Genomic DNA, 27,533 nt, shown 5'->3' on the forward strand with positions numbered 1-27,533 from the left:
TCAAGTGTATACGTAACGTCAAAATAGCCATGTCAGATAAACGTCAGTCCATACATTGTGTTTGACCATTGGCAGACTATTTTCGACAGAGGGGAACGCCTGTTAATGGCTACTCCGTTTGGTTTTGGTTATATCCTCTAAGATGGCCCTTGATAATAGTTAGAACCATGTTAGAACATTATTTGCAATGAGGGCTATCGTTTTTTTGCTCACCAGTTGGCGCCTCTGTTGATGGTAGTCCAAAAGACTAAAGAACAGCTGTCAGTCATTGAAGTGACAAGTGACATTTCGAACTATGGAAAAGACCACCATCTACACTAGCGCCCCTAGCGGCGAATTCAAACGCGTTAGCCCTCATTATGCCACTTACATAAATTTCCCGTTTAAGTTATCTGAATACATGTTAAAAATACATAAAGGCAAAAAGAATTTTTAACCATATACAGTTTCATATCAAGCCATTAAGATTCTTAATTATAGATAAATTAGACAAGTTAAAAGCATCTGAATTGGTAGGGATATTTATTAAGGCCATTCCATAGAACAATATATCTCCGGCCCACGCTAACCCGTAGTCACTGTCCAGTTTACCCGAAAATGGTAAAAAGGCGATTGTGGTAATATTACGGCCGGCCGGTTCTGAAATGTTTTGTAAAGATAAGATAAGGAAGCGGTTAGCGTTAGTACGTGTATGTCACGCGGTAATGAGTGCCACATTCAACGAATGGCGGTCGGGTTAGGGTTGTGTCCTCCTGAGAAACAGATTGATTCAGAAGAGCTGGCGAAAATTTTATAAATTACTAGCTACCCGCCCCGGCTTCGCACGGGTGCCATGCTTAAAAAAAAAAAAATACATATAAACCTTCCTCTTGAATCACTCTATATATTAAAAAAAACCGCATAAAAATCCGTTGAGTTAAAGATCTAATCATACATAGGGACAGACATGCATCCAGACAGCATGAAGCGACTTTGTTTTATACTATGTAGTGAAACTGAACCTAAAAAGCCACCCAGATCGATTCAGTCAGATTAGACTTTCCTACAGCCCCTTATTCTTGTCGGTAGTGACACTGCCTATACGACACAGGAGATCCCGGGTTCGAATCCTGGTAAGCGTATATATTTGTGTGTTCATCACGAAAATTTGAACGCGAACTGTCCGGATACATCTCTATACGAAAAAGTAATCGAGGCATACACTTTTGGCGCGTTGCTTCATCTGCTACTATTGTTGCTGACGATACTTGACTCAAAATTATTTAAAACGTCAACCGGCAGCCCTGCGCACGCGCATGCAGTGACACGAGCATCTCATTAACACCACAGGATTGAGGCCTCGCTAGTTACCGGCCGTGTAGCCGTGTATAGGCCAACTCAGGCGAATAAGCCTCCGATCTGAAGATCTATTTTACATACCTACCAATTTATAAAGAGATTTGAAGACAAAAAACAAGCACTTCTCGCAAAACTTGAAGGGACTGTCCGGAAGTAAATTTCAAACATGAAAGCATGCAGAGTTGGGCATATTATCTCAAAACCGCCAGAAGTCAACGCAAGCGATTCTATATACTTATACTGATATAACTTCTTACTCGTTGTTCTGAGCAAAACATTCGCCTTCAATATATGCTATTGGAACTAAGGCGAGACCCAATTATAGGTCTCGAAGATTAAGGCCCGCATATGGTGGGCGTGGAGGATGCGCTGGATGCAAACCATGCTCTAGTTGTTGACAATGTATGCGTAATGCATGCGGATGCTAACAGATTATTGAACTTTTTTCATACTTACCTACTTTAAAAACCCGATTACATACCCTGGCACTGGTTTTCAAGCGGAAACTTGGCTAGCTTGTTATTCATCGAAAACAATTAAGCGACTCATACTTTGATAAATTGTTGTATTTTCTATAAAAAGGGACCTTATTGTCGATGGCGCTTACGCCATTATTAACGATGCTCCGATATAAATACTATGCCGCGCGACGCTGTGCGGCGTAAGCGCCATCGACAATAAGGTCCCTTTTCATAGAAAATGCCCTAATTATGCTGGGGCGTGAAAACATCAAGATTTTCTTGAATAATTTGCAAAAAATGGCAGTAGTGTCACGTGTCACAACTGAAATTAAATTTAACGACATGGCAACGATACAAGACATTCTGAATCTAGTCTGAAATTGGGACCATCCGCTGTATCCGTCGTAGTTTAGTGTTTTTTGGTAAAAAAATTGCCGATTCGATAATATTCATGATTCAAGGTTTTTCTTCATCTACCTATCGCATTTCTAGAAAGTCGGACACCGTTTTTAGATCATAGAAGTAGGTGGTAAACAAAATAGCAGTCGGCTGACCGCAGCCGGGCTAAATCGCCGCTCCGGGCCGCTATTCGATACAAAAACCATCGATACTTGCAATATAGTAGTAATGCAAACAAAGCCGCAGGTTGGAAATGTTACTTTGCGTGAATGGTCCAAGATTTACGATTTACCAATTATATGATATTTTTGAAATATGTCAAAAAATAAATCGCCTGAGGCGAAATACACAGCTGGAGTGCTGGACCCATGGCCCATGGACAACTAAACTGCCGAAGCTTTTCTGTTTGCGGATATTTTTATACCTATATTTTTTTGTTATTATAGGACTTAGGGAGGCGCGCGGAGATGAGAATGTTAAGGTGGATGTGTGGCGTGACGAGAATGGATAGGATAAGGAATGAGTATATAAGAGGAAGCCTGAAAGTTGCACCCATAACAGAAAAAGTAAGGGCAAATCGCCTAGCATGGTACGGGCATGTGATGCGGAGGGATGAAAGTCATGTGACGAGAAAGGTATTAAGAATGAATGTGGAGGGAGGTACGAGGAGAGGAAAACCGAGGAAAAGGTGGATGGACTGTGTGAAAGATGATATGAAACTAACGCAAGTGAATGATGAGATGACGGGTGACAGAGAGGTATGGAAGAAAAAGACATGCTGCGCCGACCCCAAGTGAACGGGACAAGGGCAAGCGAATGATGAGTGAATAGCCTTAAGGGCTCCGAAGTAATTGAGTGGAGAAACATCATTTCATCAACAGTGTTACTGGGCGTCTTCCCAAACTAAACTGATAAATCAAGCTGGTTTAACGAGTATAGATCAAAGTTGACAATGCTTATTAACCCTTCAAACACTTTACGTAAACAAAAATTTTATGTCACTTACACGCCGAGGTCACGGGCGCAAGCGAGCTAATGTAAACCTTACTTGAAAGTGCAACTAAGGTTACTTTGACAGCTTACGCCATAACACTTGTTGGCGCAGTGGGCACGACTAGTTACGACGCCTTCAGGTGTTCTTGGCGTTTAAAAGATTAAGAAAAACATGAAAAGATTGTCCAACAACTTCAGAGACAAAATACGATCATAAAAAAAACGGAAACGCTCATCTCTTCCTCTTCACTCCAGCCCTGCCTTCACAGCCACTGATTCCGACCCCGTTATCGTCGATGTTACCTCAATGTATTTATTCCCTCCATTTATTAGTGGCCCGATCATATCGGTCCGTTATTCGTTTTTTTTCTCATGCAATGGGCCTGGAATAGATCACGTGACTTTTTGTTGCATCTGTCATCCTGATACTAAATTCTTTTCGTATGGTCGATTGGTCGATGTACGGTGGTTAGATTAGCCTAGGCCCCCTGATTGATGATGAAAACAATCTGAATGAACGTACTTGTATGTGTTATGTTATGGCTTTATGGCTTAAGAGATGATCAAGAAGTAGACACTTTTTGTAGTAGACGTAAAAAATGTCCACGGTGTTGTTAATTGCTAAAGAAATGGTAAAATTGAAATGTCTAAGTATATTAAACATATTAATAACGGGTCACTCACGTATTTTAAATCGAAAAACGCTCGACATGTTTCACTCCGTACCGAGGTGTCATCAGGAGCTTGCGTTGACGGTGACAACACTCCTCGGTACGGAGTGAAACATGTCGAGCGTTTTTGACTTAAAATACGTGAGTGACCCGTTATTAATATATTTAATATGTCTGTGTCGCACGGGAGTTTTGTCTAAGTATACTGTGTATTATGTTTGTAATAACAAAAATTATGACAATTCGTGCGATGCTAGGTAGCTTCTGGCGCCATTTTAACGATAATCGTAAATTTTCGTTCGTGCAACAAGCCTTAAATATAAATAACATTAACTTTATTGATACAGTATTATTATATGCAATCTTCCCTCTGAACCGAGGACGAAAGCAGAGCGCATAAATAGCAAAAGTTAATTAAAACAATCGATTTAAAACTATAAAGAAACATGAAAATAAAGGTTAAACACACGCGCGTTTATCACCCAGTCGATAAACATCTTGATGTCGAAAACGAGAATCGATCAATTAAAATCGATATTCGTAATCGATTCCGATTATAAATGGGCGATGATTGCAGCTCACTCGATTCGAATTTATCGTAGCGATACATATTTTAAAGTTCGCAATTGTTTTGATTGCTTTCACCCGGTTTTAAAAAATGTATTTTATTTATACGATTAATAAATAAACTGGTATTGCGTCAAAATGTCTCAATTTTTTAAATAAAAGGAGAAATTTAGTCTCAAGTGTTTTACTGTTTCCGCGTTGAAAGATAATTTCGTTTAGTGTAGTTATAAGGTGTTATACGAATTTACGACTGGCTCTAAAATCGCAATAACCTTAACTTACGCGAACTATGGAGTGTAAATATAAATTTAATTGGTAGTAAACACATTTCCGCATTATATACTCCACCGTGGGATATACTCGTACGAGCTGCTAACGGTCAAGTTGCCAAAGAAATCAGAGAATCTACGTAAAATACGAGTAATACAGGTCCTTTTTTATGAAAGTGTAACACCAAAGATACATATAACTCCGTAATAGATGGATACAGTCTAAGGAAAAAACGTGCCTCGAAAATCACGAAAATTTGATTCTCGATCAGATGGCGCCACTAGCTTTGGCCTACTCTCGTATAGAGGGCGTTGACGGTTTCGTTTGTTATTTATAATTTTAACGCATATCCGTTAAAGAACATGGGTCAAAATCATATAAAAATAATTAATGCAAATAAAAAATCATTTATTCATATTTAAATACATTTTTAACATATTTTTATAAATCTTCATTTTTAGTTTTAAAGTATGTCGCGGCATGCGTTATTGTGTGAGTAAGTTGCTTAAAAACAGTACTGAGCGGCCGGCAAGCGGCCGTCAATCTGGTGGTGGGGCGGTGCGTGGCCGTTCTGTATGATAATACTATTACTGAGTCTGTGTCTATGTACAAAGAAATTATAAGTGGATCATGCTAGCGATTGTAACATTTGTAACTACATGTGATTATTGATGTTACTAATTTAAATTAAACAACCTAAAATATGTTGTCCCTCGTACACTTCCGCTTTGTCTCCGCATCAAAGCATCAAACAGAGCCGTGGAGCGTGGCGCCGGAAGTGGCACAATGCGCCATTGTGGACCGGAAAAACGTCACTATAGTTATAGTTAGGCCCATAAACAGTAGGACGGACGTAGGATTCTCTTGTTTTAGGCTTAAATAGGTTTAAACAACAAAAATGTGTCATATACCTTGTAAAACTTTCGCGTTTTGAACACATATTAAAACGTAATTGTATCGGATCTATCGCTTTATTTTGTTACCTTTGTTTCCGAGGTTTCGACGCAGATTAGGTATATTGACCATTCTTCATTATCTGCGCACTTTTACTTTAGTTCACTGAATAATAAGCTATCAATATTACACTTTAAAAAACATTAATCAGCAAAAACAAAAAAAATACGAGACAAGTTCGTCATTTTGAAGTCTAACCGGAAATCCTAAAAGTACTGATACTACTTTTTTCCCGTAACTTTCGCCACCAAAATAGGCCAATCCCTAAGAAAAAATCAGTGCATGTGTCACCCTCGCTTTCCTTTTGCCGTTGCGACACAATACGTCCATAAATACGATTCCATGAGTGATCAAGCGAGACTCGGCCGTTCTGGATACATATGTGAATTATGTGATAGCTAAGGCATTGTGGACGCAAAGAGAATGGGGTTGGCCGGAATGGCCGGTCGAAGTGTTTAGCAGATGACGCCCGCATAGCTTGCCCTGTCAATCCCTTGAATTGTGTCAAATTTTTGTTTTTTTAATGCCCCAGATGAAAGGCCCTTTAAGCCAAATCTCAAAGAAAAAGGGGCAAGCTATGATGGCGCCATCTCTGCAAACCTTTGACAGTTTTGCCAACCCCATTAAGAAGACATAGAGAGCTCACTCCATACATCGGTTTTGTTTCAAAAAGACTATTATTTTCGTAGTCTACATCTGGCGTGGCAGAAAGGTTCTTGAGTGGCGACCGCGAACCGGAAAACGCAGCAGGAAACCCACAACAAGATGGTCCGACGATTTGGTTAAGGTCGCGGGAAGACGATGGATGAGAGCAGCGTAAGACCGGTCATTGTGGAGATCCCCGGGGGAGGCCTATGTCCAGCATTGGACGTCTTTCGGCTGATATAATGATAATAATGATGTTGTGGAAAAAAACACCTATTCATTAGTCAGTCAAGTCAGTCAGATTTAGCCGGACCTTCTATAGATTTGTGATCCCACTTCCACACGCTTCAGGCCCTAGCAGTGAGTGTAGTCCAGTCAACTCGTCCTGGCTCAATTACGGCCAGCTGTAAATCAAGGCCCGGCGACGCCTTCAACCGGAGGTGGCCGGTAGCCCAATCGATAGGGTCGAGCGAATATATTTTGCTGAGCAGAGTAGCGAGTGACCACAGCAAAAACAAATCTTGTGTAACATTTTATTTAATGTAGGCACCGGAGCCTATACCACAACAATATACAAAGGATCAGCTGTTCGGGGCCAGCTACAAATCGAACGACTATACAGTTCGCTGGAGAAGTTTCTAAGCGAGTTAGGGAGTGACAATGGCCTCGCCCGCAGTTTCTGCTGGTGATTTAAAAAAAATGAGTATGACCCTTGATAAATAATGATAGCCAAGTTAGGCTAGATGCGACATGCGACCTTGTACTTATATTTGTTGCAGCAGGCCTGATTTCCTCCTACGCTGAAGTCGGTCGCTGACGTCGGTCGAGCGTGCCGTCGGAAGAAAAATCTGCCGCGGACGTCAGCGTCGCTGTGCAGGGGCCCATAGAACATTGTGTTCATTCGTATGCTCGACCGACGTCAGCGACCGATGTCAGCGTAGGAGTAAATCAAGCCTAATAATGAACCATAATAATAAAACATCGTTGCAGCTTAAACGTAAAACAAACCCAAAGATCAAACAGTATATCGACTACTCAGACAAGCTTTAAAATGTTTACAAGTACATGGTAACGTGCATATGAAGGCAGTTCCAAAGAAAAAACGCTTTCAGCGTGTAACTTGGGTCTATCATGCTCTAAATGACAACCCACAACGATAGCTAAGCCGGACCAGATACTGGCCAAGTATCGATACTATGTAGAGCCTAATAAACCTACGCAACATCGTAACTCTTACAAAAAAGGTACTTATATACAACTACATTAAATGGAAGGAACGAATAAATTAATCCCTCATTTAGTTAAACCTCATTTAGTAGACCGCTCTGCTGACCAAAAGTAAAACTAATTACAGTTTTGTGGAGCTTTGTTAAATTACACTTTTTAGCCCAGTAAAGATACGGTTTCGCAAAACATTAAATTACAATAGCGTCATTTTATTTATTTCAATCTGTTCACGCGAAACGGAACGGTGAACACGATTACCGGACGAGTAGAGCGACGTCACGGCCCAAGTGTCAAAACTAGCTCCACATCATCGTATATCTGTCATATACCTACTCATATCTCTACAAGACCGATTAACGAACTTTGCGTGTCATACACATTTTGTATTTTTTATATAATTTTAATTAAATATCTTTAAGTCTAAAACGTGACTTCTTATTGTTTGTCCCATCGTGGACAAATCTGGCGACCGTACACACGACGAGAACTACAAAATTCACTGCATCGGACAACGGGGAGCAGCAGGTCAAATGAAGGGCACTCGCAACTGAATTGCCAACCAAGTCTACAATCTACAAGGCCCAGTCTACCACCCTGCTCACCCTGTATACATGAAGAACGATCGAGCTACGAGGCAAACATCGAGTTTTATCAATTTCGGGGGACTACAAGGACTATTTAAAAGGACAACTCGGACTCACCGGGACCAGCCGGCCAGCAACGGATTACCAGCACCGCAGCATTGGTTCACCTAGATAAAAAGTGAGACCTGTCCATTTCTTTTCTTCCCTCCAATTATTACTTCGATCTGACTAGAATCGAGAACTTAGTTCTTTGCACTTGCTCTGGGCTGTCAAATTTACTTTCACGCAATTTTGCCACTTCAATCACATTATTCTAGCATCTTAGCTATCCATTTTAGCCATTATCACTTATATAAATTCACTATTTATCGAACATTTCTAGAATTAAACACGCAAAGTTAATTTATACCGTTATAGATCATAGCAAACGCTAAGCGCCTACATAGCTAATCTATACGCGTACAAACGATAATTAAGAGATTTCCTATTGTAAATAATTGCACTGCTACACTTTATAACTTAATTATTTGCCTTTCGCTGTATTTATAGCGGATTTAAAGTGTAATTTCACATAGTCACTCACTTAATCTGCCTTTCGCACGAACTAGGTACATAACGCTTCCTAGATACTAATATTTACAACAATCTATTCCAGCATTACTGCACTGCTGTTTCCCTACCTACGAGCGCTCGCGCAGCGTGCATCTCTCGTCACCGACCGCCTGCTACTAAGGGCCAGTTTCGCCTACCACAGCCTGACTGCAGCATCAGCAGATCGAGGAACGAGCGTATGCCTATTATTCATTTCAAGTAAACAACTTTTTTTGCAAGTACTACTTTGCTTATAACTTTGTTACTATGAGTGATTTAAAGGAATTGATGGTAAAACGTAGTTCGATTAAAGGACGTTTAACTAAATTTAAGAATTACCTAACTACTTTGCCGCTGGACGATACTATTTCACCAGTGGAAATTGGCAAATTAGCTTGCAAATTAAGTAATTTTGAAGCGTTATTTAAGGACTTTGAGGCATTGCAAGATGATGTCGAATTATTAAATGAAGCCACATTAAGCACGGAGTTGACTGAACGGGATTTAATCGAACAAGATTTCTACCATTGTATTGCCGTATCCCGGGATATTTTAGACAAATATAAGCGTAACAACCCCGATCGTGATAGTGAGTACAACTCAACCGCGACTAACCCTCATAACGCTGACCGGGATCTTATGGGTTTTCGTCTCCCTGTTATAAAAATTCCCACTTTTGACGGAACCTATTACCGCTGGTTAGAATTCCGGGAAAGTTTCCACTCCTTAATACATAATAACGACAAAATTAAAAATATACATAAATTCTATTATTTAAATTCGTATTTAGAGGGCGAGGCAGCTCGAGTGATTTGTAATTTAGAGGTTTCTGACCAAAATTATCCCGAAGCGTGGAAATTGTTACGCGAACGATATGACAACAAACGTCAACTAGTCAACAATCATTTAAAATCATTATTTAATTTGGAAACTATCACGCGTGAGTCTGATAAGAGTCTTAGGTATATTGTTGACCACGTTTGTAAGAACTTGCGTGCTCTCAAGACTTTAGGTCAGCCCGTAGATCAATGGGACACCTTGATCATTTTTATGATGACGTCAAAATTGGACAGCACCACGAGTGTAAAATGGGAAGAGCACAAAAATTCTCTCGCGGACATGCCTACGCTAGATAATTTTCATTCTTTTCTAAAGGGTCGTGCAGACGTCCTTGAAACCGTTCAGCGGAATAAACAGGACAAGTCATTTAAGCGTCAACCAGACGCACCTGTTTTACCGCAGCGGTCTAAACCTAGTCAGCCTAGTGTTAAGGCCTTCGTGGCTCATACCAGTGAACCTTCCGGTTCCAAACCACTTCACTGCGTGATTTGTGATGGAGAGCATCGAATTTTTGACTGTGCGTCTTTCAAGGCCAAATCACCCGAGGACAGGCTCGCTCAGGCAGCTACCTTAAAATTATGTCACAACTGTCTGAGAGTAGGGCATGAAGTGCGACGTTGTAGGTTGCCAGGAACCTGTCGTTTATGTAAGCAACGTCACAACACACTCTTACACAAAGAAACCGAGGCTAGTGATGATGCTATTCAAGCCAACCTCTCTAAGTTGAATGTGCCAACCGAGTCTAGAGGTCTACTAGCAAGGGCTTTGGTCAATTTGGTAAACCCGACTACAAAAAAGGTAGTTACCGCGCATTGCCTACTTGATCCCGGTAGCGAGTCGTCGTTTATCACTCAAGACATTAAGCAAAGGTTAGGTTTGACTTCCCTCACTCCTAGCAATCTCACCCAGAAGCTTGAAGGTGTATGTGACATTGAAGTCATTATCAAGGTCGATCGCTGTATTGTCGAAGTTCAATCTCAACGAAGTTCATACAGTGCTATATTAACATGCACAGTCTTACAACAGATAACTAAACCTATACCAAAGCGTAGCTTTGACATCAGCCATCTCGAATTAGCCCCCTTCGAACTTGCGGATCCTAGCTTTAATAAATCGTCCCAAATCGACATTCTCATAGGTGCTGACCTCTTTTGGGATATACTAGGATCTCAGAAAAGATCGTTAGAACATGGCAATCCTACTTTATGGAGCACTAAATTAGGATGGATAGTCGTAGGTCCCAAGCAGCAGTTTGATATTCTATCTAATTCCACGATTCGTTGCAACTTTGCTCGCACAAGCGACCTTCATGACGAACTCGCTAAATTCTGGGAATTAGAGGGCCTACCTCAGAAAAAACAAGCTTTAACCGAGCAGGAACGTTTGTGCGAGCAAAGCTTCGTCGCAACTACTGAACGTTCAGACGACGGGCGCTTCATTGTCAAACTTCCCCTAAAGGACGAGCCCGACTGCTTGGGTGACTCTTACAATGCAGCCAAGAAAAGATTTTTCCACTTAGAACGACGTTTTAGGAAGCAGCCAGAAGTCAAGGAACGTTATTCCAAGTTCATTCACGAATATGAAGAACTTGGCCATCTTTCTCCTTCGACCATTCCAAGGCCTACCAATGCGTTCTTTCTCCCCCACCATCCTGTTATCAAGGAAAAAAGCGAGTCTACTAAATTGCGCGTTGTATTCGATGCTTCGGCGCGCACTTCCTCTGGACTCTCTATAAATGACCTACAAATGGTAGGGCCTACGATACAAGACTCACTCTTCAATATTCTCATCCGTTTTCGGCAATATCGCTATGTGCTTTCCGGAGACGTTGAAAAAATGTACCGCCAAGTTTTGGTGCACGAGTCCCAACGCAATCTGCAGCTCATACTATGGCGTGATGACGAGTCGCAACCATTGCGAACTCTTAGACTTAATACGGTTACATATGGGTTCGCTAGCGCTAGTTTTCTTAGCACTCGGTGCATTTGGCAGCTTGGTGAGGAGTGTCAAGATCCTTTAGTAAAAACCATCCTCCAAAAGGATTTCTACGTCGACGATCTTTTGACCGGACATGATAATGAAGAGCAACTTCGCTTTATTCAGAAGTCTGTCTCTCAAAGCTTAGCCGCAGGAGCGTTTCCCTTAAGAAAATATAGGTCGAACTTACCTTCTATACTTACTGCGGAAGCCAACAACACCGAGGGTAACCTGATGCTCAGTGCTGCCACTGACACCCTTGGTCTTGACTGGGATCCATCAGTGGACGTTCTACGCTTCACCATTGAAATGAACCCAGTCGAAGCTCTCACTAAGCGGAGTATACTTTCATCAACCTTTAAAATATTTGACCCGCTTGGTCTCATCTCACCTTGCACAATCATACCTAAGCTTATCATTCAAGGCTTGTGGTCTTTGGGGCTAAATTGGGACGATCCTGCTCCTCAAGACATACAGTCAACTTGGCAGAAGTTTGCTGACAACATAAATAGCATATCTGAGTTGTCAATCCCTAGGCGAGTCTTGATTGATAACTACGTATCTGTAGAAATGCACGTCTTCTGTGACGCCTCTCAAAAGGCGTACGGTGCGGCTGTCTACCTCCGATCTATAGAAGCTAAGGGAAGAATTTTAGTGCGCCTTCTGTGCGCCAAAAGTCGAGTCGCTCCCCTAAAACCTGTCACTATCCCGCGTCTTGAGCTATGCGGCGCCCTTCTTGCAGCCCAACTGAGCGTCACAGTGACTGACGCCCTCCGCTGCCAAATATCGCGTCATGTCTATTGGACTGACTCAAGCGTCGTGTTATCGTGGCTAAATACAAGTTCAAACAAATTAAAAACGTTTGTTGCTAACAGGGTTAGCGAGATAGGAGAACTAACTGACGTATCTGCTTGGCGCCATGTTCCCACTTTGGAAAACCCAGCAGATCTTCTATCTCGCGGCGTTGAACCGAATCGCATCGGAGGCTGTTCCGCTTGGTGGCAAGGACCTACCTTTTTGCAAGGCCCTGAAGCATCCTGGCCTTCGCTGAGCTCCACCCCCAAGCAGGACCCGCAAGAGTTGCCAGAATTGAAGGTGCATACAGTCACAATCACGGAACCTTTCATTCAATTCTCAAACTTTTCTAAACTCTGCCGATTACAACGAGCTTTAGCCTTTGTCTACAGGTTCCTCAACAATTGCAGAGAGCCTAACAACAAAGTATCTGGTCCCCTCCAAGTTAATGAATTAAATAAATCATTTGACACTCTAGTCAAAATTTCTCAAAACGAATCTTTTGGTAACGAGATAAGTCTATTAGAGAACAAGAAGACTCTTAATCGCAAATCTAATATTATCTCTCTTGATCCCTTTCTTGATACTCAAGGAATTCTTAGAGTTGGTGGCCGCTTGGCAGGTGCTTCAGTATATACATTCGACAAAAGGCACCCCATAATTTTACATGCGAACCACCCCTTTACTAAGCTGCTCTTTCGACAAGAGCATCAGCTATTGTTTCACGCTGCACCACAGTTATTGTTAGGTGCCATAAAGGATCGCATATGGCCTATAGGTGGAAGAAACCTAGCAAGGCGTACTTACCATATTTGTTCTGTATGTAGGCGTTTTAGAGGCAAGACTCTAACGAATAAAATGGGCAATCTGCCCGCTGAGAGAGTTACTCCCGACTACCCATTTTATACTACTGGAACTGACTTTGCTGGTCCATTCTTAATTACCGATCGAAAAGGCCGAGGATGCAGGATAACGAAAGCATATCTTTGCATCTTCATTTGCTTCCGATACAAATGCATTCACCTTGAAGCAGTGAGTCAGCTGTCAAAGGATGCTTTTACCTTGTGCCTCCAAAGGTTTATATCCCGTCGCGGCAAACCTAAACAAATCTTTTGCGACAATGGTAGGAATTTTGTTGCTACTGCAAAGGAGATTAATGAATTTTTAAAACTCAATACGGATGGCATCATCGATTTTGCGGCCAACAAAGGTATTGAATTTCGCTTCTCGCCAGCATACGCTCCTAACTTCGGTGGGCTGTGGGAGGCCGGTGTTAAAGCCGCTAAATATCACTTAAATAGGGTCCTAGGCAATGCCCATTTAACGTTCGAAGAATTATCGTCTCTATTCAGTCAGATTGAAGCCATCCTTAACAGCCGACCCCTTTGTCCTTTGAGCTCATCACCCCAAGATTTCGCTCCTCTTACCCCGGGACACTTTTTGATAGGTAGGCCCCTCACTGCGTTACCATCGCCGTGCCTACTAGACTCCAACATAAATCGCCTCGACAGATTCCAGCGTCTTGAACAGATTCGACAGCATTTTTGGAAGCGCTGGAGCTCCGAATACGTCCCCGAATTGCAGCAGCGCACGAAGTGGAAGCTCAGATGCAAGGACCTTAAACCAAATGACCTTATTCTGCTGAAGGAGGATTTCACGCCGCCACTCAATTGGCGCCTTGGCAGGGTCGAACGAATCTTTCCAGGGACTGATGGCATCCCTCGAGTCGCCGATATTTCCACAGCTCGAGGCACAGTTCGTCGAGCCATCAACCGCATCTGTCTACTCCCGTCCCCAGATGACGCAGAGTCTTGAAAGCTTCAGGAGCTTTCAAGGGCGGGGAGAATGTTCACGCGAAACGGAACGGTGAACACGATTACCGGACGAGTAGAGCGACGTCACGGCCCAAGTGTCAAAACTAGCTCCACATCATCGTATATCTGTCATATACCTACTCATATCTCTACAAGACCGATTAACGAACTTTGCGTGTCATACACATTTTGTATTTTTTATATAATTTTAATTAAATATCTTTAAGTCTAAAACGTGACTTCTTATTGTTTGTCCCATCGTGGACACAATCTAAGTTTTTAGATAATATATGCAAGTTTTGTATGTAAATCTTCTAATCGCCCTAATTTAGTTGTGTTACAATTTCCAGTAACTGTTATAGGTAGTACAGTATATATGTTACACGAGTGTTCACGTCAAAATCCATGTTATTTAAGAATGTAGTTTTAAAATGAGACCGTAACTTCGATGGTGGCGGCTAGGTTCGTGTGACTAATATCATGCGCACTTTACATTATCAAACCGCGGGCAACTCAAATCGGAGCTAACCCAAAAACCGCGTTATCGGAAAGAAGGTGATCGCTCGTTTGTCATGAGAACGGGACCTTAAGGGCCGACACACTTATCTGCTAAGCCGATTAGACGATCAGCTGATAGCTGTCCGACCCTTAACGTAGGGCTGCCTCATCGTAGCTTTCATACTTTTATCACAGAATAAGTAATAGTATTGTCATACAGAACGGCCACGCACCGCCCGGCCCCGACTCGAATTACCTCGCCCCGCGACAGCAGATTGACGGCTGTTTGCCGGCCGCTCAGTTCTATTTTTAAGCAACTTACGTGAGTATGACGCATGACGAGTGTACAGACGTACCGTTCACACATAGAATCGCAAGTGATTTTTGATGTATGGCGTGTCCGCCCTGTGCTTTTATCAAAAAGGAAGGATAAATAAATAAATAAATATATATAGACGAAGCTTTGACTTCGAAAAACGGTCCACATGACTGACACTTATCTGATACATATATACTGAAAGTTATCCTTCTCCTAAATAAAGTGTGTAAACGGGCAATAAATTAAACCCGATATAGAATATATCCGACTAATCATTAATTAAGAAGTTTTTTAAGTTACACTAAATACAAATTACGAGATGCGAGCTTTTTATGATTGCCAACAAGCGTTGATAACTATCAAGAAGAAATAAAATGAAAATTTTAACCACACAAAATAATTCGGCCCGCAATGTAATAAAAGTTTCTATTGGCTAAAATAAAAATTATATACAAATAAATTATATTTCTATTCTTGCGCGGTATTATTACAATATTAGACGTAGTCAACATGCGCGCTGAACTGTTGGTTTTTGCCTTGAAAAATAAATTACAAAGGTTATTATTAAAACTGTTCACTGTTATCTCAATCACTTTTTATTAATATATTTTTTGCACAAGCTCTAAAACAGCCAGCCCTAGCATAATCCCACCATACTAGTCACTTCCATGTCCCCACGACGCAGAGTCGGCGTGACGCGGACAATTCTAGGCTTGTCCAATTATACTTCGGTTTGCGGCTTACGATTTGATTAGCAACGTAGTATCTTGTCAGTTTAACATGGGCCCGATATGGTAGCGGTTAGCGGTTTGTAAACGTGATACAACTACTTAGATATCTCTATCTACTTACTGTCCGCGCGCCAATTCCGTGTATTCGGAGGTCGAGGAAATGGGGGGGGGGGGGGGGGCTGAGATATTTAGATATTTAGCAATGTGACAGACAGACAGAGTCGCACCATAAGGGTCGAACTCTTATGGTGCAAATATCTGTCTGTCACATTGCCTTTTACCATTTTGGTACGGAACCCTAAAAAGTCAAGGAGCCATAGAATGAAAAGGACAATCATTAAGACAGAATACTCTTTACACCTCAATAAAAGAAAACCACAGAAACTCGTACATTTTAAAAAGCTCCAGTCTTATTTAAATCTAGTAAATACGAAGTTTAACGTCCCGAGATAACGTTATCAGCCTTGGGTGGTCTCTGAAAGCGTGTATATGTACCCAATGGGTTAGGCGGCTAAAGATGGGATTTACAAACGTCAATCCTCACATCGTACTGATAACAACTCAATACTTATTAGATTATTTTAAAACGGGTCACTCACGTATTATTAAGTCCTCGTAAATTGGACCGAAACATGTCGAGCTATTCGACTTAATAATACGTGAGTGACCCGTTTTAAAATAATCTAATATGTTTGAGTCTCACTGGAGTTTTCTAGTTAAAACTCAATACTTTCTCAAAGTTTAATGCAGTCCTCGGGACTATGTTTTTTTAATGATTGTACACTAGGTTTTTACGCAACGGGCACGGACACAAACTTATTCTCCTAATATTAGTACTAAAAACATTTCAATTGGAATATGGGGCATTTTCTATGAAAAGGGACCTTATTGTCGATGGCGCTTATACTGCACAGCGTCGCGCGGCATTGTATTTATATCGGAGCATCGTAAGCGCCATCGACAATAAGGTCCCTTTTTATAGAAAATACCACATATAATTACATTTGTTTTAAGTGCATACTTATACACCTACGACTGTGCCACACGGACAGACGGGCGGACGGACATGACGAAACTATAACCGTCCGTAGCCAATATGGCAAAAACGGAACCCTAAAAACCTATTTGTACTAAATACTTGTTGTTGCAGGTTACTTAGGCCCGTATGCTTGTTTGCCACCGACGAGGTTTTACAGACATTTCTGAAATCACCTGTATGTCATTTGCTAGATATAAAACTACTTAAATAAACTGAAATAAATGTCAATATCAATCAATATCAATATATATATATATATATATATAGTGTCAATATTTTCATAGAAAATAATTTAATTTGTTAAAGTATAAATCTACTTGTTATTTCTAGGTTACGATTGGGTTAATGTTAATTTTATTCCCACTTTTAAAGATTGGATCGAATCGTATCCTTCTCATATGTTAATGTGATATTCCAATAATAACGTATCTACCTATCGTTTCATTGCGATAGGGCAATCATCTAGTATTCATAGGTACATTATTTATTAGTTCGCAATTTTCGCAACTTTGTAAGCCCTCCGTATTAACATTTGTAATATGGGGCATTTTCTATGAAAAGGGGCCTTGTTGTCGATGGCGCTTACGCCGCACAGCGCCGCGCGGCATTGTATTTATATCGGAGCATCGGTTATAATGGCGTAAGCGCCATCGACAATAAGGTCCCTTTTTATAGAAAATACCACATTATACATTTTGTTTTCTTATACTAGGCCCAGTTGAGATGAAAATTATGCTAAATGCTGTGAAAAAGCAATATTATAATATCATTGATAATGATGTCGCAATACGCTCAAGAGCAATGGAAATGGTGTTTATTGTTCCATTTTCATTCCTTATGAAAGTTAAGTGATATACTGATACCTAAATGATACTTTGAACCGCGCACCATTTTCTTTTTCCTCTTATAAAAATCGCAATAAAACTATCTTTCTCTATCAAAGAGAGTCAGGCCCTTGCACGGGGCGAATTTATATTTTATCCCTTTCTTAAAAATGCATACGTCGAAATAACAGATTAAGACAAAAGATTAATAGCTAATTGAACTCAAACAACCCTAACTAAAAAGTACACGCAAATTCAAAAATGCTATAAAAACATTCCTCTGTCCTTAATAAACTCATTAACATCTCGGCCCTAGTACCTCATTACATGTTCCAGCTCATAAAGTCAGGACAACTTAGTTGCCACACCCGAAAAACCAGGCCCAGAAGAAATAAGGTCGCTTTTAAGACAAAAATGACTTTATCAGATCAAATTGATGGCCGTAATAACTTTTAATTACTTGAGATGAGAATCTAGTTTCGTTTATTTGGTTTTTAAATGGTTTTTTTGTTGTTTAAGTTTTTAAATCAGAATAAATGCCTAATTACATTTTCACCACACCAGCTAGAGGCTCTCTTGATTGTTCAAAAATTGAAAAAAGAGTTGCATTTTATTCACATAATATAGGTATGTGGGGCAAAATAATCAAATGCAAATTTTGAGCTTTTTTCTTATGTTTGCTGGTACAATTGACTTTTAAATTATGATTTTGAACGATAAATGTGACATTTTCAACCAAAAGACATTGTCGCTTGTCAATAAGGTTGATTTCAAATTGAAGCTGTATGGAAATAACGCCTTATTGACAACCGACAATAAGTACCCTTTTGATTGAAAATGGCACAAATATTTAATAACAATCATTTTGAATCGATTTGCTTTCATTTTGTTTGATATTTTACAGTTAATATTTTCCTTGTGTTGCTCGCGGTGGCAAAATTTGTTTAACCCTCGTGCCTTGAAACCCGAGTAAGCGAAAGATTTCAAAATTAGACCACGAGCGTAGCGATTAGCGATATTAGCACGAGAGGTTAAACAACAACTTTGCCACCTTGTAAAACAAATAACTATTTTAGCACGAGTGAAGAGTATAACCAAACTTCATCATCAAATTTAAATATACTCGTACATCTCACTTCAACGCACGGGTATTTTTTGCAATATACCTAAATTCTTAAGATTCATTTATTTCATAATGTTTCACAAGGTATTTTATGGACAAAATATGATTCCATATGTCAACTTATGATATGTCGCCAAAAGCGACTAAAAATACTAGTGAGTGTAACCGTAGTGATATAAATATTTTAAAATATGATTCATTTTATTTTTAAATACCTATTATGCCTTACAGTCCAAAATGCTTCCTTAAGTTCTAAATATGTCTCGTCTTTTCATATTATACAATGAATAAAACACCTAACTACTTCTGTGAAGTAATATTGAATGTGACACAGACTGACGACGGTTTCTATTTATGGGTCCATTCATTCATTCGCTTTGATTCATTCAATAGTTTCTTAGTGCAATAAAGATTCTCATCAAAAATGTTGAAATACAGACAGATACAACTAATAATGTAATTATAGAAAGTGATAGCTGGGAAGAAATTTGTGTTGCGTCATTTGAGACGACAGTAAATGATAAACTTTACCTATTTGTTGTTATAGCGGCAACAGAAATACATCATCACAACTTTGAATTAAACATGTAACAAAAGGTTATTAAATGAAGCGTTGGGATTTTCATGAATTCGTAGATGTTAGCTGTTGCTTTCCCCTGTACCCTATGGATGGTATAGAAAGGATCGCAATCTCTTATGGCAGAATTGTTGCAAAAGTGACCGCTTTCAGCTTTAAAATAATAGTTCCTAATCTCTCCGGTGGCGCTAGTTCGGCTCAGGAACATGGCAACAAATAACCCGACCAAATTACGTAGGTTGTTTTTGGTAGTATTTCGGTGTATGGTGGCGCCGCCTAAGTACTGTTTTTTGATGGACACTTTTCATACATAGAGACTTGGCTCCTTTATATAGTCTCCATGCTGTACCCATTGGAATCGTTAGTATTTCTGATAAAAAAGTGTCCCAGAACTATTCGTTCCAACGCCAAGTTTTAGTATGAAGTTTTACATTTGTATTGTGCGTGACGTGGTGGAAACGACATTTCCATACACTATTGGAGAAAAAAAAAGAAACAGTATCAAAATAACTAATGAACCACAATCTCTCTGCTTTGCCCTAAGGTTGACTGGTAGAGAATGCTTTTGGCATTAAGTCCACCTTTAGTACGATAAGTATTTCTTTTGTGCAATAAAGATTAAATAAATAAATAATGAATATTTTTCGAATGATATTAAAGGTTTGCCTTGAAATGAAATGAAATGAAATATTTATTTGCTTAAACATGGTAATTACATACAGATGTTATAAATTAATTGATTTAGTATCACATGCCTTTAAGCTAATTCACATACAGTGTGGAAAGAATGAATGGGCCCTGGAGAGAAAATGCCTTAAAACCTTAAGTTAGCTTATTTTGCGCAAAGGCAACATTCTTTTATTTTTAAAAAGAAACAAAACTGCATTCAAAGATTTTTTGAAATTAGCTTGTTTCACCCGAGAATCAAACCGGCTAAAAATAAAAATAAAATAAATTCGCTATTTTATTCTACTATTCGATACAGTTAATGTTAATGATAACATTTCTCCAAGAAACATTAGGCCTTATTACACTCGTCTGTCGTACAAAATATCCATCAAATCGAATATTTAGTATTCTAAACTATTTTTTGAAAAGTAAATTAAAAAAAATGAAAAATCTGAATGCAGTTTTAGTTTATTTAAAAATAAAAGAATGTTTCTATTAAGCAAAATGAGCTAATTTAAGGTTTTGAGCTACTTTCCCTCCAGGGCCCATTCATTCTTTCCACACTGTATATTATGTACTTCAAATCTAATCATGGGTTTGCACTGAGATTATACACGATTAAGCCCCTTTAAATATGCAAATCTGCAATACGTAGTCATGAGTCGATAACCTATACATAGACCACTATAGTAAGTATAGTAACATAGTCATTTGGTCTCAATGGCCGAGGCCCGGCAGTAACAGTGCACAGTGGCGGTACGTAATAAATAGTGATTTGCGTCGACGTCCGATCTGAAAAGCGTTGAGGAAACGGCATAAGGCGGTCCTGGGGCGCCTGTGCATGCAGCGTGAGTCATAAGCGACAATGGGAGCGGAAATGGGTAATAAAAAAATTACCGATTGTAGCTACTTAAGCTTTATCTCATCATAATTATCATATTGGTCGCAGAAAGGCCTCTACGATGCCATCCTCTAATAGCTCTCTCCGTCTTTTTAAGTTTGATTCATATTACATAATTTCTAGTTTAAACTACAAATTTGCAACATTATTTCACAAAATGCACTTTTAACGACAACTATGCACAACACTGGTGGGCAAAGACAGCAGCTTATAGCACTAAGCACATGCATGAGCTAGTCCCCTTTATCCATAAACCCGCAAGTTAATTTATATTTTATCCCTTACTTACAAAAGTCAAAATTATAAGCTAATTGAGGTTTTTAGCGCGTTTATTAATAAAGGGGTTTGTTTCTAGCAATATACACGGGTGGCTGTGTCATACATTTTGGCTGGTCCATTTTCTATGGGAGGGTAATTTTTATTTTGCGATTTCCTGGTTGGCCCCATAGTAAAAGTTGCTCAGTATAATCCCAAAATCTGCCTGGCAACGGAAATGCACTTATTTTTTAGCTACCCTGTATAGTGGACGATTTTCAATAAGATAAATCTATAGTCTCCTGTAAAAGCAAACAGAAATAGAAGAAAATACGTTTTGCTCTACATTTTATAACTTAGCCCACACCCCAACAATCATTAGAGCTAGCGGCAACTCGCGACATGTACGCAGCCTGTTTTGTATGTAAATGCCCCGTTCTGGGTTAATCTTCACGGGAAAAAACATGGCATTATGGCATACCGGGCCGCCGTAATGACAATGTTTGACTTTCTGCTTCCTTCGCAAAGCCGTGATGGAAATCTCAATCAGATTTGTAGTTAAAACGCAGGGCGGACACGCTATACATCAAAAATCACTTGCGTTTCTATCTTATCTAATTATCTAATAATAAATATAAATCTTATCTAATTACGCCTTTATTGGAGTAAATAAGAAAGATCCCCGCAATTTGCGAATTTCGGTTTTCGCGGAAGGCTCCCAGTACCATATTTTTGTTACTTACCTACGTTAAAATATGTCTTAAATTTAAATAACTTTTTGTAAAGCACTTTTTAGGGTTCCGTACCCAAAGGGTAAAAACGGGACCCTATTACTAAGACTCCGCTGTCCGTCCGTCTGTCCGTCTGTCTGTCTGTCTGTCACCAGGCTGTATCTCATAAACCGTGATAGCTAGACAGTTGAAATTTTCACAGATGATGTATTTCTGTTGCCGCTATAACAACAAATACTAAAAACAGAATAATATAAATATTTAAATGGGGCTCCCATACAACAAACGTGATTTTTTAGCTGCTTTTTTCCGTAATGATACCTTCGTGCGCGAGTCCGACTCACACTTGGCCGGTTTTTTATACTACTTATCAATCAAATAATGTAGCCATAAATAAAATGAGATAATTTTAGTACCAGATAAAAAAATCCGTTACGTCACGCACGTATAAACTAAAATTAATACTATAACGTGACGTTCCGGAATATATGTGGGACATTATTTTTGTTATGTAGGTCGAAAGTAAAAAAAAAACGCTGTGTTATTTTATCGAACTTTAATCGAAACATCATACCACACGTCCGCTACTTTCGAATGATCAAATTTGCGAATTTTCGAAATTAAAAAGTTTCGTGAAAGTACACTAATTTACCACATGACCTCTGGCACATTTTTGTTTAAACGGTTAAACGACTCTTATCGCTTTGTTTTAATGTTTCCTATACCGGTATTTAATATATCTCACGGTTCGTTATGGCTGTCTTAACGTACAAATGAATATTTAACCGTTGTTACGCAGGGCGGTAGGTAAGTTATAGCATTGAGTAACTTATACTAGAGCGGTACTGTCATAGTAAATTTTGTAACCCCAGTAAATTCACTGCCATCTGTCGACACACTTTAAAACTAAAAATGAAGATTTATAAAAATACGATAAAATGTATTTAAATATGAATAAATGATTTTTTTTATTTGCATTAATTATTTTTATGATTTTGACCCATGTTCTTTCACTGATATGCGTTAAAATTGTTAAATAACAAACGAAACCGTCAGCGCCATCTATACGACAGTAGGCCAAAGCTAGTAGCGCCCTCTGAACGAGAATCAAATTTTCTTGATTTTCGAGGCACGTTTTTTCCTTAGACTGTATCCATCTATTACGGAGTTATCTATCTTTGGTTATAGTTATTTGAGACATATGTCGGAAAACTAAGTTATTTCCAACAAGTATCACTTACGAGTTAAGTGAAAATTTACACCGACACGTACCTATTTTGCGAATGTATAGATATCATGAACACAGAACTGCGCTCCAGAACTCGAGTTGTAGATGTAGGTGTCCAGACCGCTAAGCTTAAGTGGGACTGGGCTGGGCATGTCTGCCGCATGCACCCTGAAAGGTGGGCCAAAATGGTTACCGAGTGGGACCTACGGAACACCATAGATGGTGCTGGCCGGGGTGCAGGCAGGCCGAAAAGGAGATGGCGGGACGACTTGGACGCATTTTATCCGGATTGGCGGGGCACTACAAACGACAAGGTCGAGTGGAGGAAACGAGGGGAGGCCTTTGCCCAGCAGTGGGACACTAAATTAGGCTAGTAAAAAAATAGATATCATACAATAATAACAACATTTTACTATTGATAGATATATATCTAGCCGGGTAGGTGTAGGTAAGTACGTGAAGAAAACACACGCGTCTCTAATGATAGATCGTTTATTACTAATCTGTGTGTGCGGTCGCAACACACATACCATTGAACGGTGCATACATGCATATACAGCAATTATACTTTTTGCTAAGAAATAAAAAGGGGAGTGATAAGAATATCAATAGTTAATTTTCTGTGATAGCGAAAATAGTGTAGAGAAACTTAAGTTACACTTTTCCTCGATTACATTACATCACTTATACATCTGAGGGCCTAGCGCGAACACCGTTCGCAAATTGCGGGCATCTTTCTCTATCAATCTAATTACGCCTTAATTGGAGTAAAAGAGAAAGATGCCTGCAATTTGCGAACTTCGGTGTTCGCGGTAGGCCCTCTGACTTAGCTATGGTCATAATTCGTTTAATTATAGTCGATAGAGAGTATACGTGTTAATCCAAAGCTTTCAAATATAATTATGTTTATTGTAATATAGGAAGTGTGTTTTGGGATTTTTTCATGATGTTTTTAGGGTTCCGTACCCAAAGGGTAAAAACGGGACCCTATTACTAAGGCTCCGCTGTCCGTCTGTCTGTCACCAGGCTGTATCTCATGAACCGTGATAGACTAGACAGTTGAAATTTTGACAGATGATGTATTTCTGTTGCCGCTATAACAACAAATACTAAAAAGTACGGAACCCTCGGTGCGTGAGACCGACTCGCACTTGGCCGGTTTTTTTAATAATTTATAGAATAACGGCGCCCGCGCAAGTAGGTAAGGCGTCTCACGGGTGTTCGTTCCGACCTGATAACCGATGTCGATGGACCGTGGACTATTATCGCGAGAATCGAGATACACTTTTTCTTAAACCTACCATAGTATAGAGGATTTTCTGGGACAATATTGCCTTTTAAAGTTAGTTTGCGTGAGCAAGTAAATATATTGTAAAGACAGGTATGTACAGTGAGCCGCGAAATTTCATGAAGAAATTATTATTCATTTCATTGATAAAGTCGCCATGCACTTTTACGGCTGATGGTACAGTCGAAGACAAAAATATCGATCCAGACAAATGGCTCAAAAATATGTGAACACGACTTTATTGTTTAAGGTGTAAGAGCGTACACATATTTTTGAAACTTTGGGAATGTATATATATTTATGCCCTTGACTGTACAGATACAGATGCAGAAGTGTTGTCTTTTCTGTTTCCGAAAAAAGCGACTAGTAAATATTAAAAGATATTAGATAAAGTACATATACCTATAAAGTACATAAGCTTCTAAAAACTCATTAGTACGAATTATATTTATAGAATTTTCCACAGAAAGTAACTAGTCTTCATTGCATTGAGTATATCAAACGCAAAGCACTCACGAAGTTAATCTAAATTTGCCAACACATATAATTCACACCTCATGGTGTATTGCAACATCCAATCTCAACGGTGCCGCGACCCAACATGTAACCAGAGACAATTTGTTAATATAGACTTTCAATACTTGTTGTCGTCCATGGCGCTTATGACGCGACGCTTATTTCTGTATTGTGCAATAAATGACGAACTTCACACGGTCAGCATTAAAAGCAACCGATCAGGCTACACGTGAAAAGTATTTACGATTCTTCAATAGCTTAAAAACCGGACAAGTCCGAGTCGGACTCGTCCACCGAGGGCTACTTTTTAGGGTTCCGTACCCAAAGGGTAAAAGCGGGACCCTATTAGTAAGAGTTCGCTGTCCGTCTCTCCGTCTGTCTGTCTGTCACCAGGCTGTATCTCATGAACCGTGATAGCTAGACAGTTGAAATTTTCACAGATGATGTATTTCTGTTGCCGCTATAACTACAAATACTAAAAAGTACGGAACCCTCGGTGCGCGAGTCCGACTCGCACTTGGCCGGTTTTAGTATTTGTTGTTGTAGCGGCAACAAAAATACATCATCTGTGAAAATTTCAACTGTCTAGCTATCACGGTTCATGAGATACAGCCTGGTGACAGACAGACGGACAGCGGAGTCTTAGTAATAGGGTCCCGTTTTTACCCTCTGGGTACGCAACCCTAATAAAAAGGGACACGTAGAACAACCGTAGCAAATGCCTCTAAACGTGAACTGTACAGATTTATCGCATTCATAGGTATCAAAATTATCGAGGTCTCACTGTGATATACTTACCTACATATCTTAGTAGCCTTTTAACCTTCGCTGAACACCGTAACGATGACTATAGGTAAATATATACCAACTAAAAATCAGGTGGCTGATTGTGGTCTAAACGCCTTACAAAACAACAAAAATCTGACCTTACTAATATAATGCTATTTACAACTATTATGAGACCTACCCATTTAAAATAGCGATTACTATTATATATGTACATACTTTACTTTTTTTGTTATACTTTATTGTACATAGAAATAAAAACACGAAAAACACATTTTTTACTAGTCTCTGATATAACATAACTAATTGGTATGGTTCGTATTATTAATTCATATTGGTTGATTGTTGGTTTTTATCATCTGCTTATTTTTTACTAGTCTCTGATATAACATAACCAATTGGTATGGTTCGTATTATTAATTCATAGTGGTTGATTGTTGGTTTTTATCATATCCTTATTTTTTACTAGTCTCTGATATAACATAACCAATTGGTATGGTTCGTATTATTAATTCATTTTGGTTGATTGTTGGTTTTTATCATCTCCTTATTTTTTACTAGTCTCTGATATAACATAACCAATAATCACACAACATATAAACTATGTTATGAGCATTGCGTAAAAACGGTTAACGTCATTTTAACGGTCACCCGTTCAAACACGCACGGAATCGAACGAGTTCTGTTTTCAAATTGAATGTTGCTAGTTACGTAACAGTTGTGGAAATTGGCAGTGTTGCCATATTACTTAGTTACAGTAAATAATAATAAAATATATGGACATCAATGTGGTAATTTTAGGCTTTTATTTTCTAGGAATTGCTAGCTGTATGATACTTGACTAGATGCTTTAATCTATTTTGAGTATTTATAAGGCCAGGATTACACTTGTAAGTTTTACTTACGTAAGTAGGGACACAGCTATACTACAGAATGAGATATGAATATCGTTATCTCATTCTAGCAAATAGCTTTGTCCCTACTTACGTAAGTAGAACTTACAAGTGTAATTCTGGCCTTACACATATTTTCTGTGATAAAACAAGAATAGAAAAATAATAAGGTAATGAATGCAAGTAAATCGAGCTTATATATTATTTTCCCCTCATTTATCTGAAGAAAAGAACTAAAGTTTAAAGTAAAGAACTAAAAAGGCTTATATGAAATATAGTCTGGCAAGCAAACATTGTCAGTAGAAAAAGGCGACAAATAAAAAAAAAGGCCCGGAGGCTCGAACTCCCATAAAAATTTCTAGTGACAAATTTGTTTGCCAGACAATTTTTTTTATACTGAAATAAATGTCATATACTAAAGAAAAACTGACCAAGTGGCCGAGGCCGAAATACAACACTGAACGTCTAGGCCACCCGGCCACGGCGGTACCCGCGTATAATTTGATGAAAATTTTGACTGAGATTTGATTTGTTCCCTATTTGTATATATTTTTTGTGGCACTAATATACCGACAGAAAATAAAAACGCCCAGTTCTCGGCAGGTGATTGCAGCGGCACCCCAGGATGCGCTTGCGCAAGCCTACGTGTTGTGTCGCTGCTCTAATTGCCTGCCAGTTAGCGTTGGCTAATAAGGGGTAAAAACATCGCTGGCGGCTATTTCTTCCATTCACACTGAGATTTTCACTATTTAAATCCGGTTCGATGGACCATTTCGTGACGAACTGGACTGGAATTGAGGATTCGCTAAATAATTAAGGTTATGGACTTTCTACTTGAATATTAATTATGTCACCATTATGAATATTATGATTAAGAATGAAGATAAATCACAGTAATTCGTCGGCATAAATTAGTTTGACAAGGTAATTTGGATCCATTTCATTCCATTCACACAGAGATTTTCGCTTAGAATTTAATTCCGGTTCGAAGGACCATTTCGTGATGAAATGGAATGGATTTGGTTTAGT

At 39.3% G+C, this 27,533-nt stretch overlaps 2 protein-coding genes across 6 annotated transcripts in view; one reads left to right on the forward strand and one right to left on the reverse strand.

Moving 5' to 3' along the window:
* The window catches only part of LOC134741936 (protein outspread), a 427,618-nt gene that overhangs the window by 92,933 nt on the left and 307,152 nt on the right, over positions 1-27,533 (reverse strand). The gene's annotated exons all lie outside the window — the stretch shown is intronic.
* On the forward strand, positions 8,904-14,355 carry LOC134741924 (uncharacterized). The gene has a single exon (XM_063674792.1). It carries the CDS (start codon positions 8,968-8,970, stop codon positions 14,125-14,127), a length of 5,160 nt encoding a protein of 1,719 aa, XP_063530862.1. The 5' UTR covers positions 8,904-8,967; the 3' UTR covers positions 14,128-14,355.

Source organism: Cydia strobilella, chromosome 6 (genome assembly GCF_947568885.1).
Source record: "Cydia strobilella chromosome 6, ilCydStro3.1, whole genome shotgun sequence".
Lineage (NCBI taxonomy): Eukaryota > Metazoa > Arthropoda > Insecta > Lepidoptera > Tortricidae > Cydia > Cydia strobilella.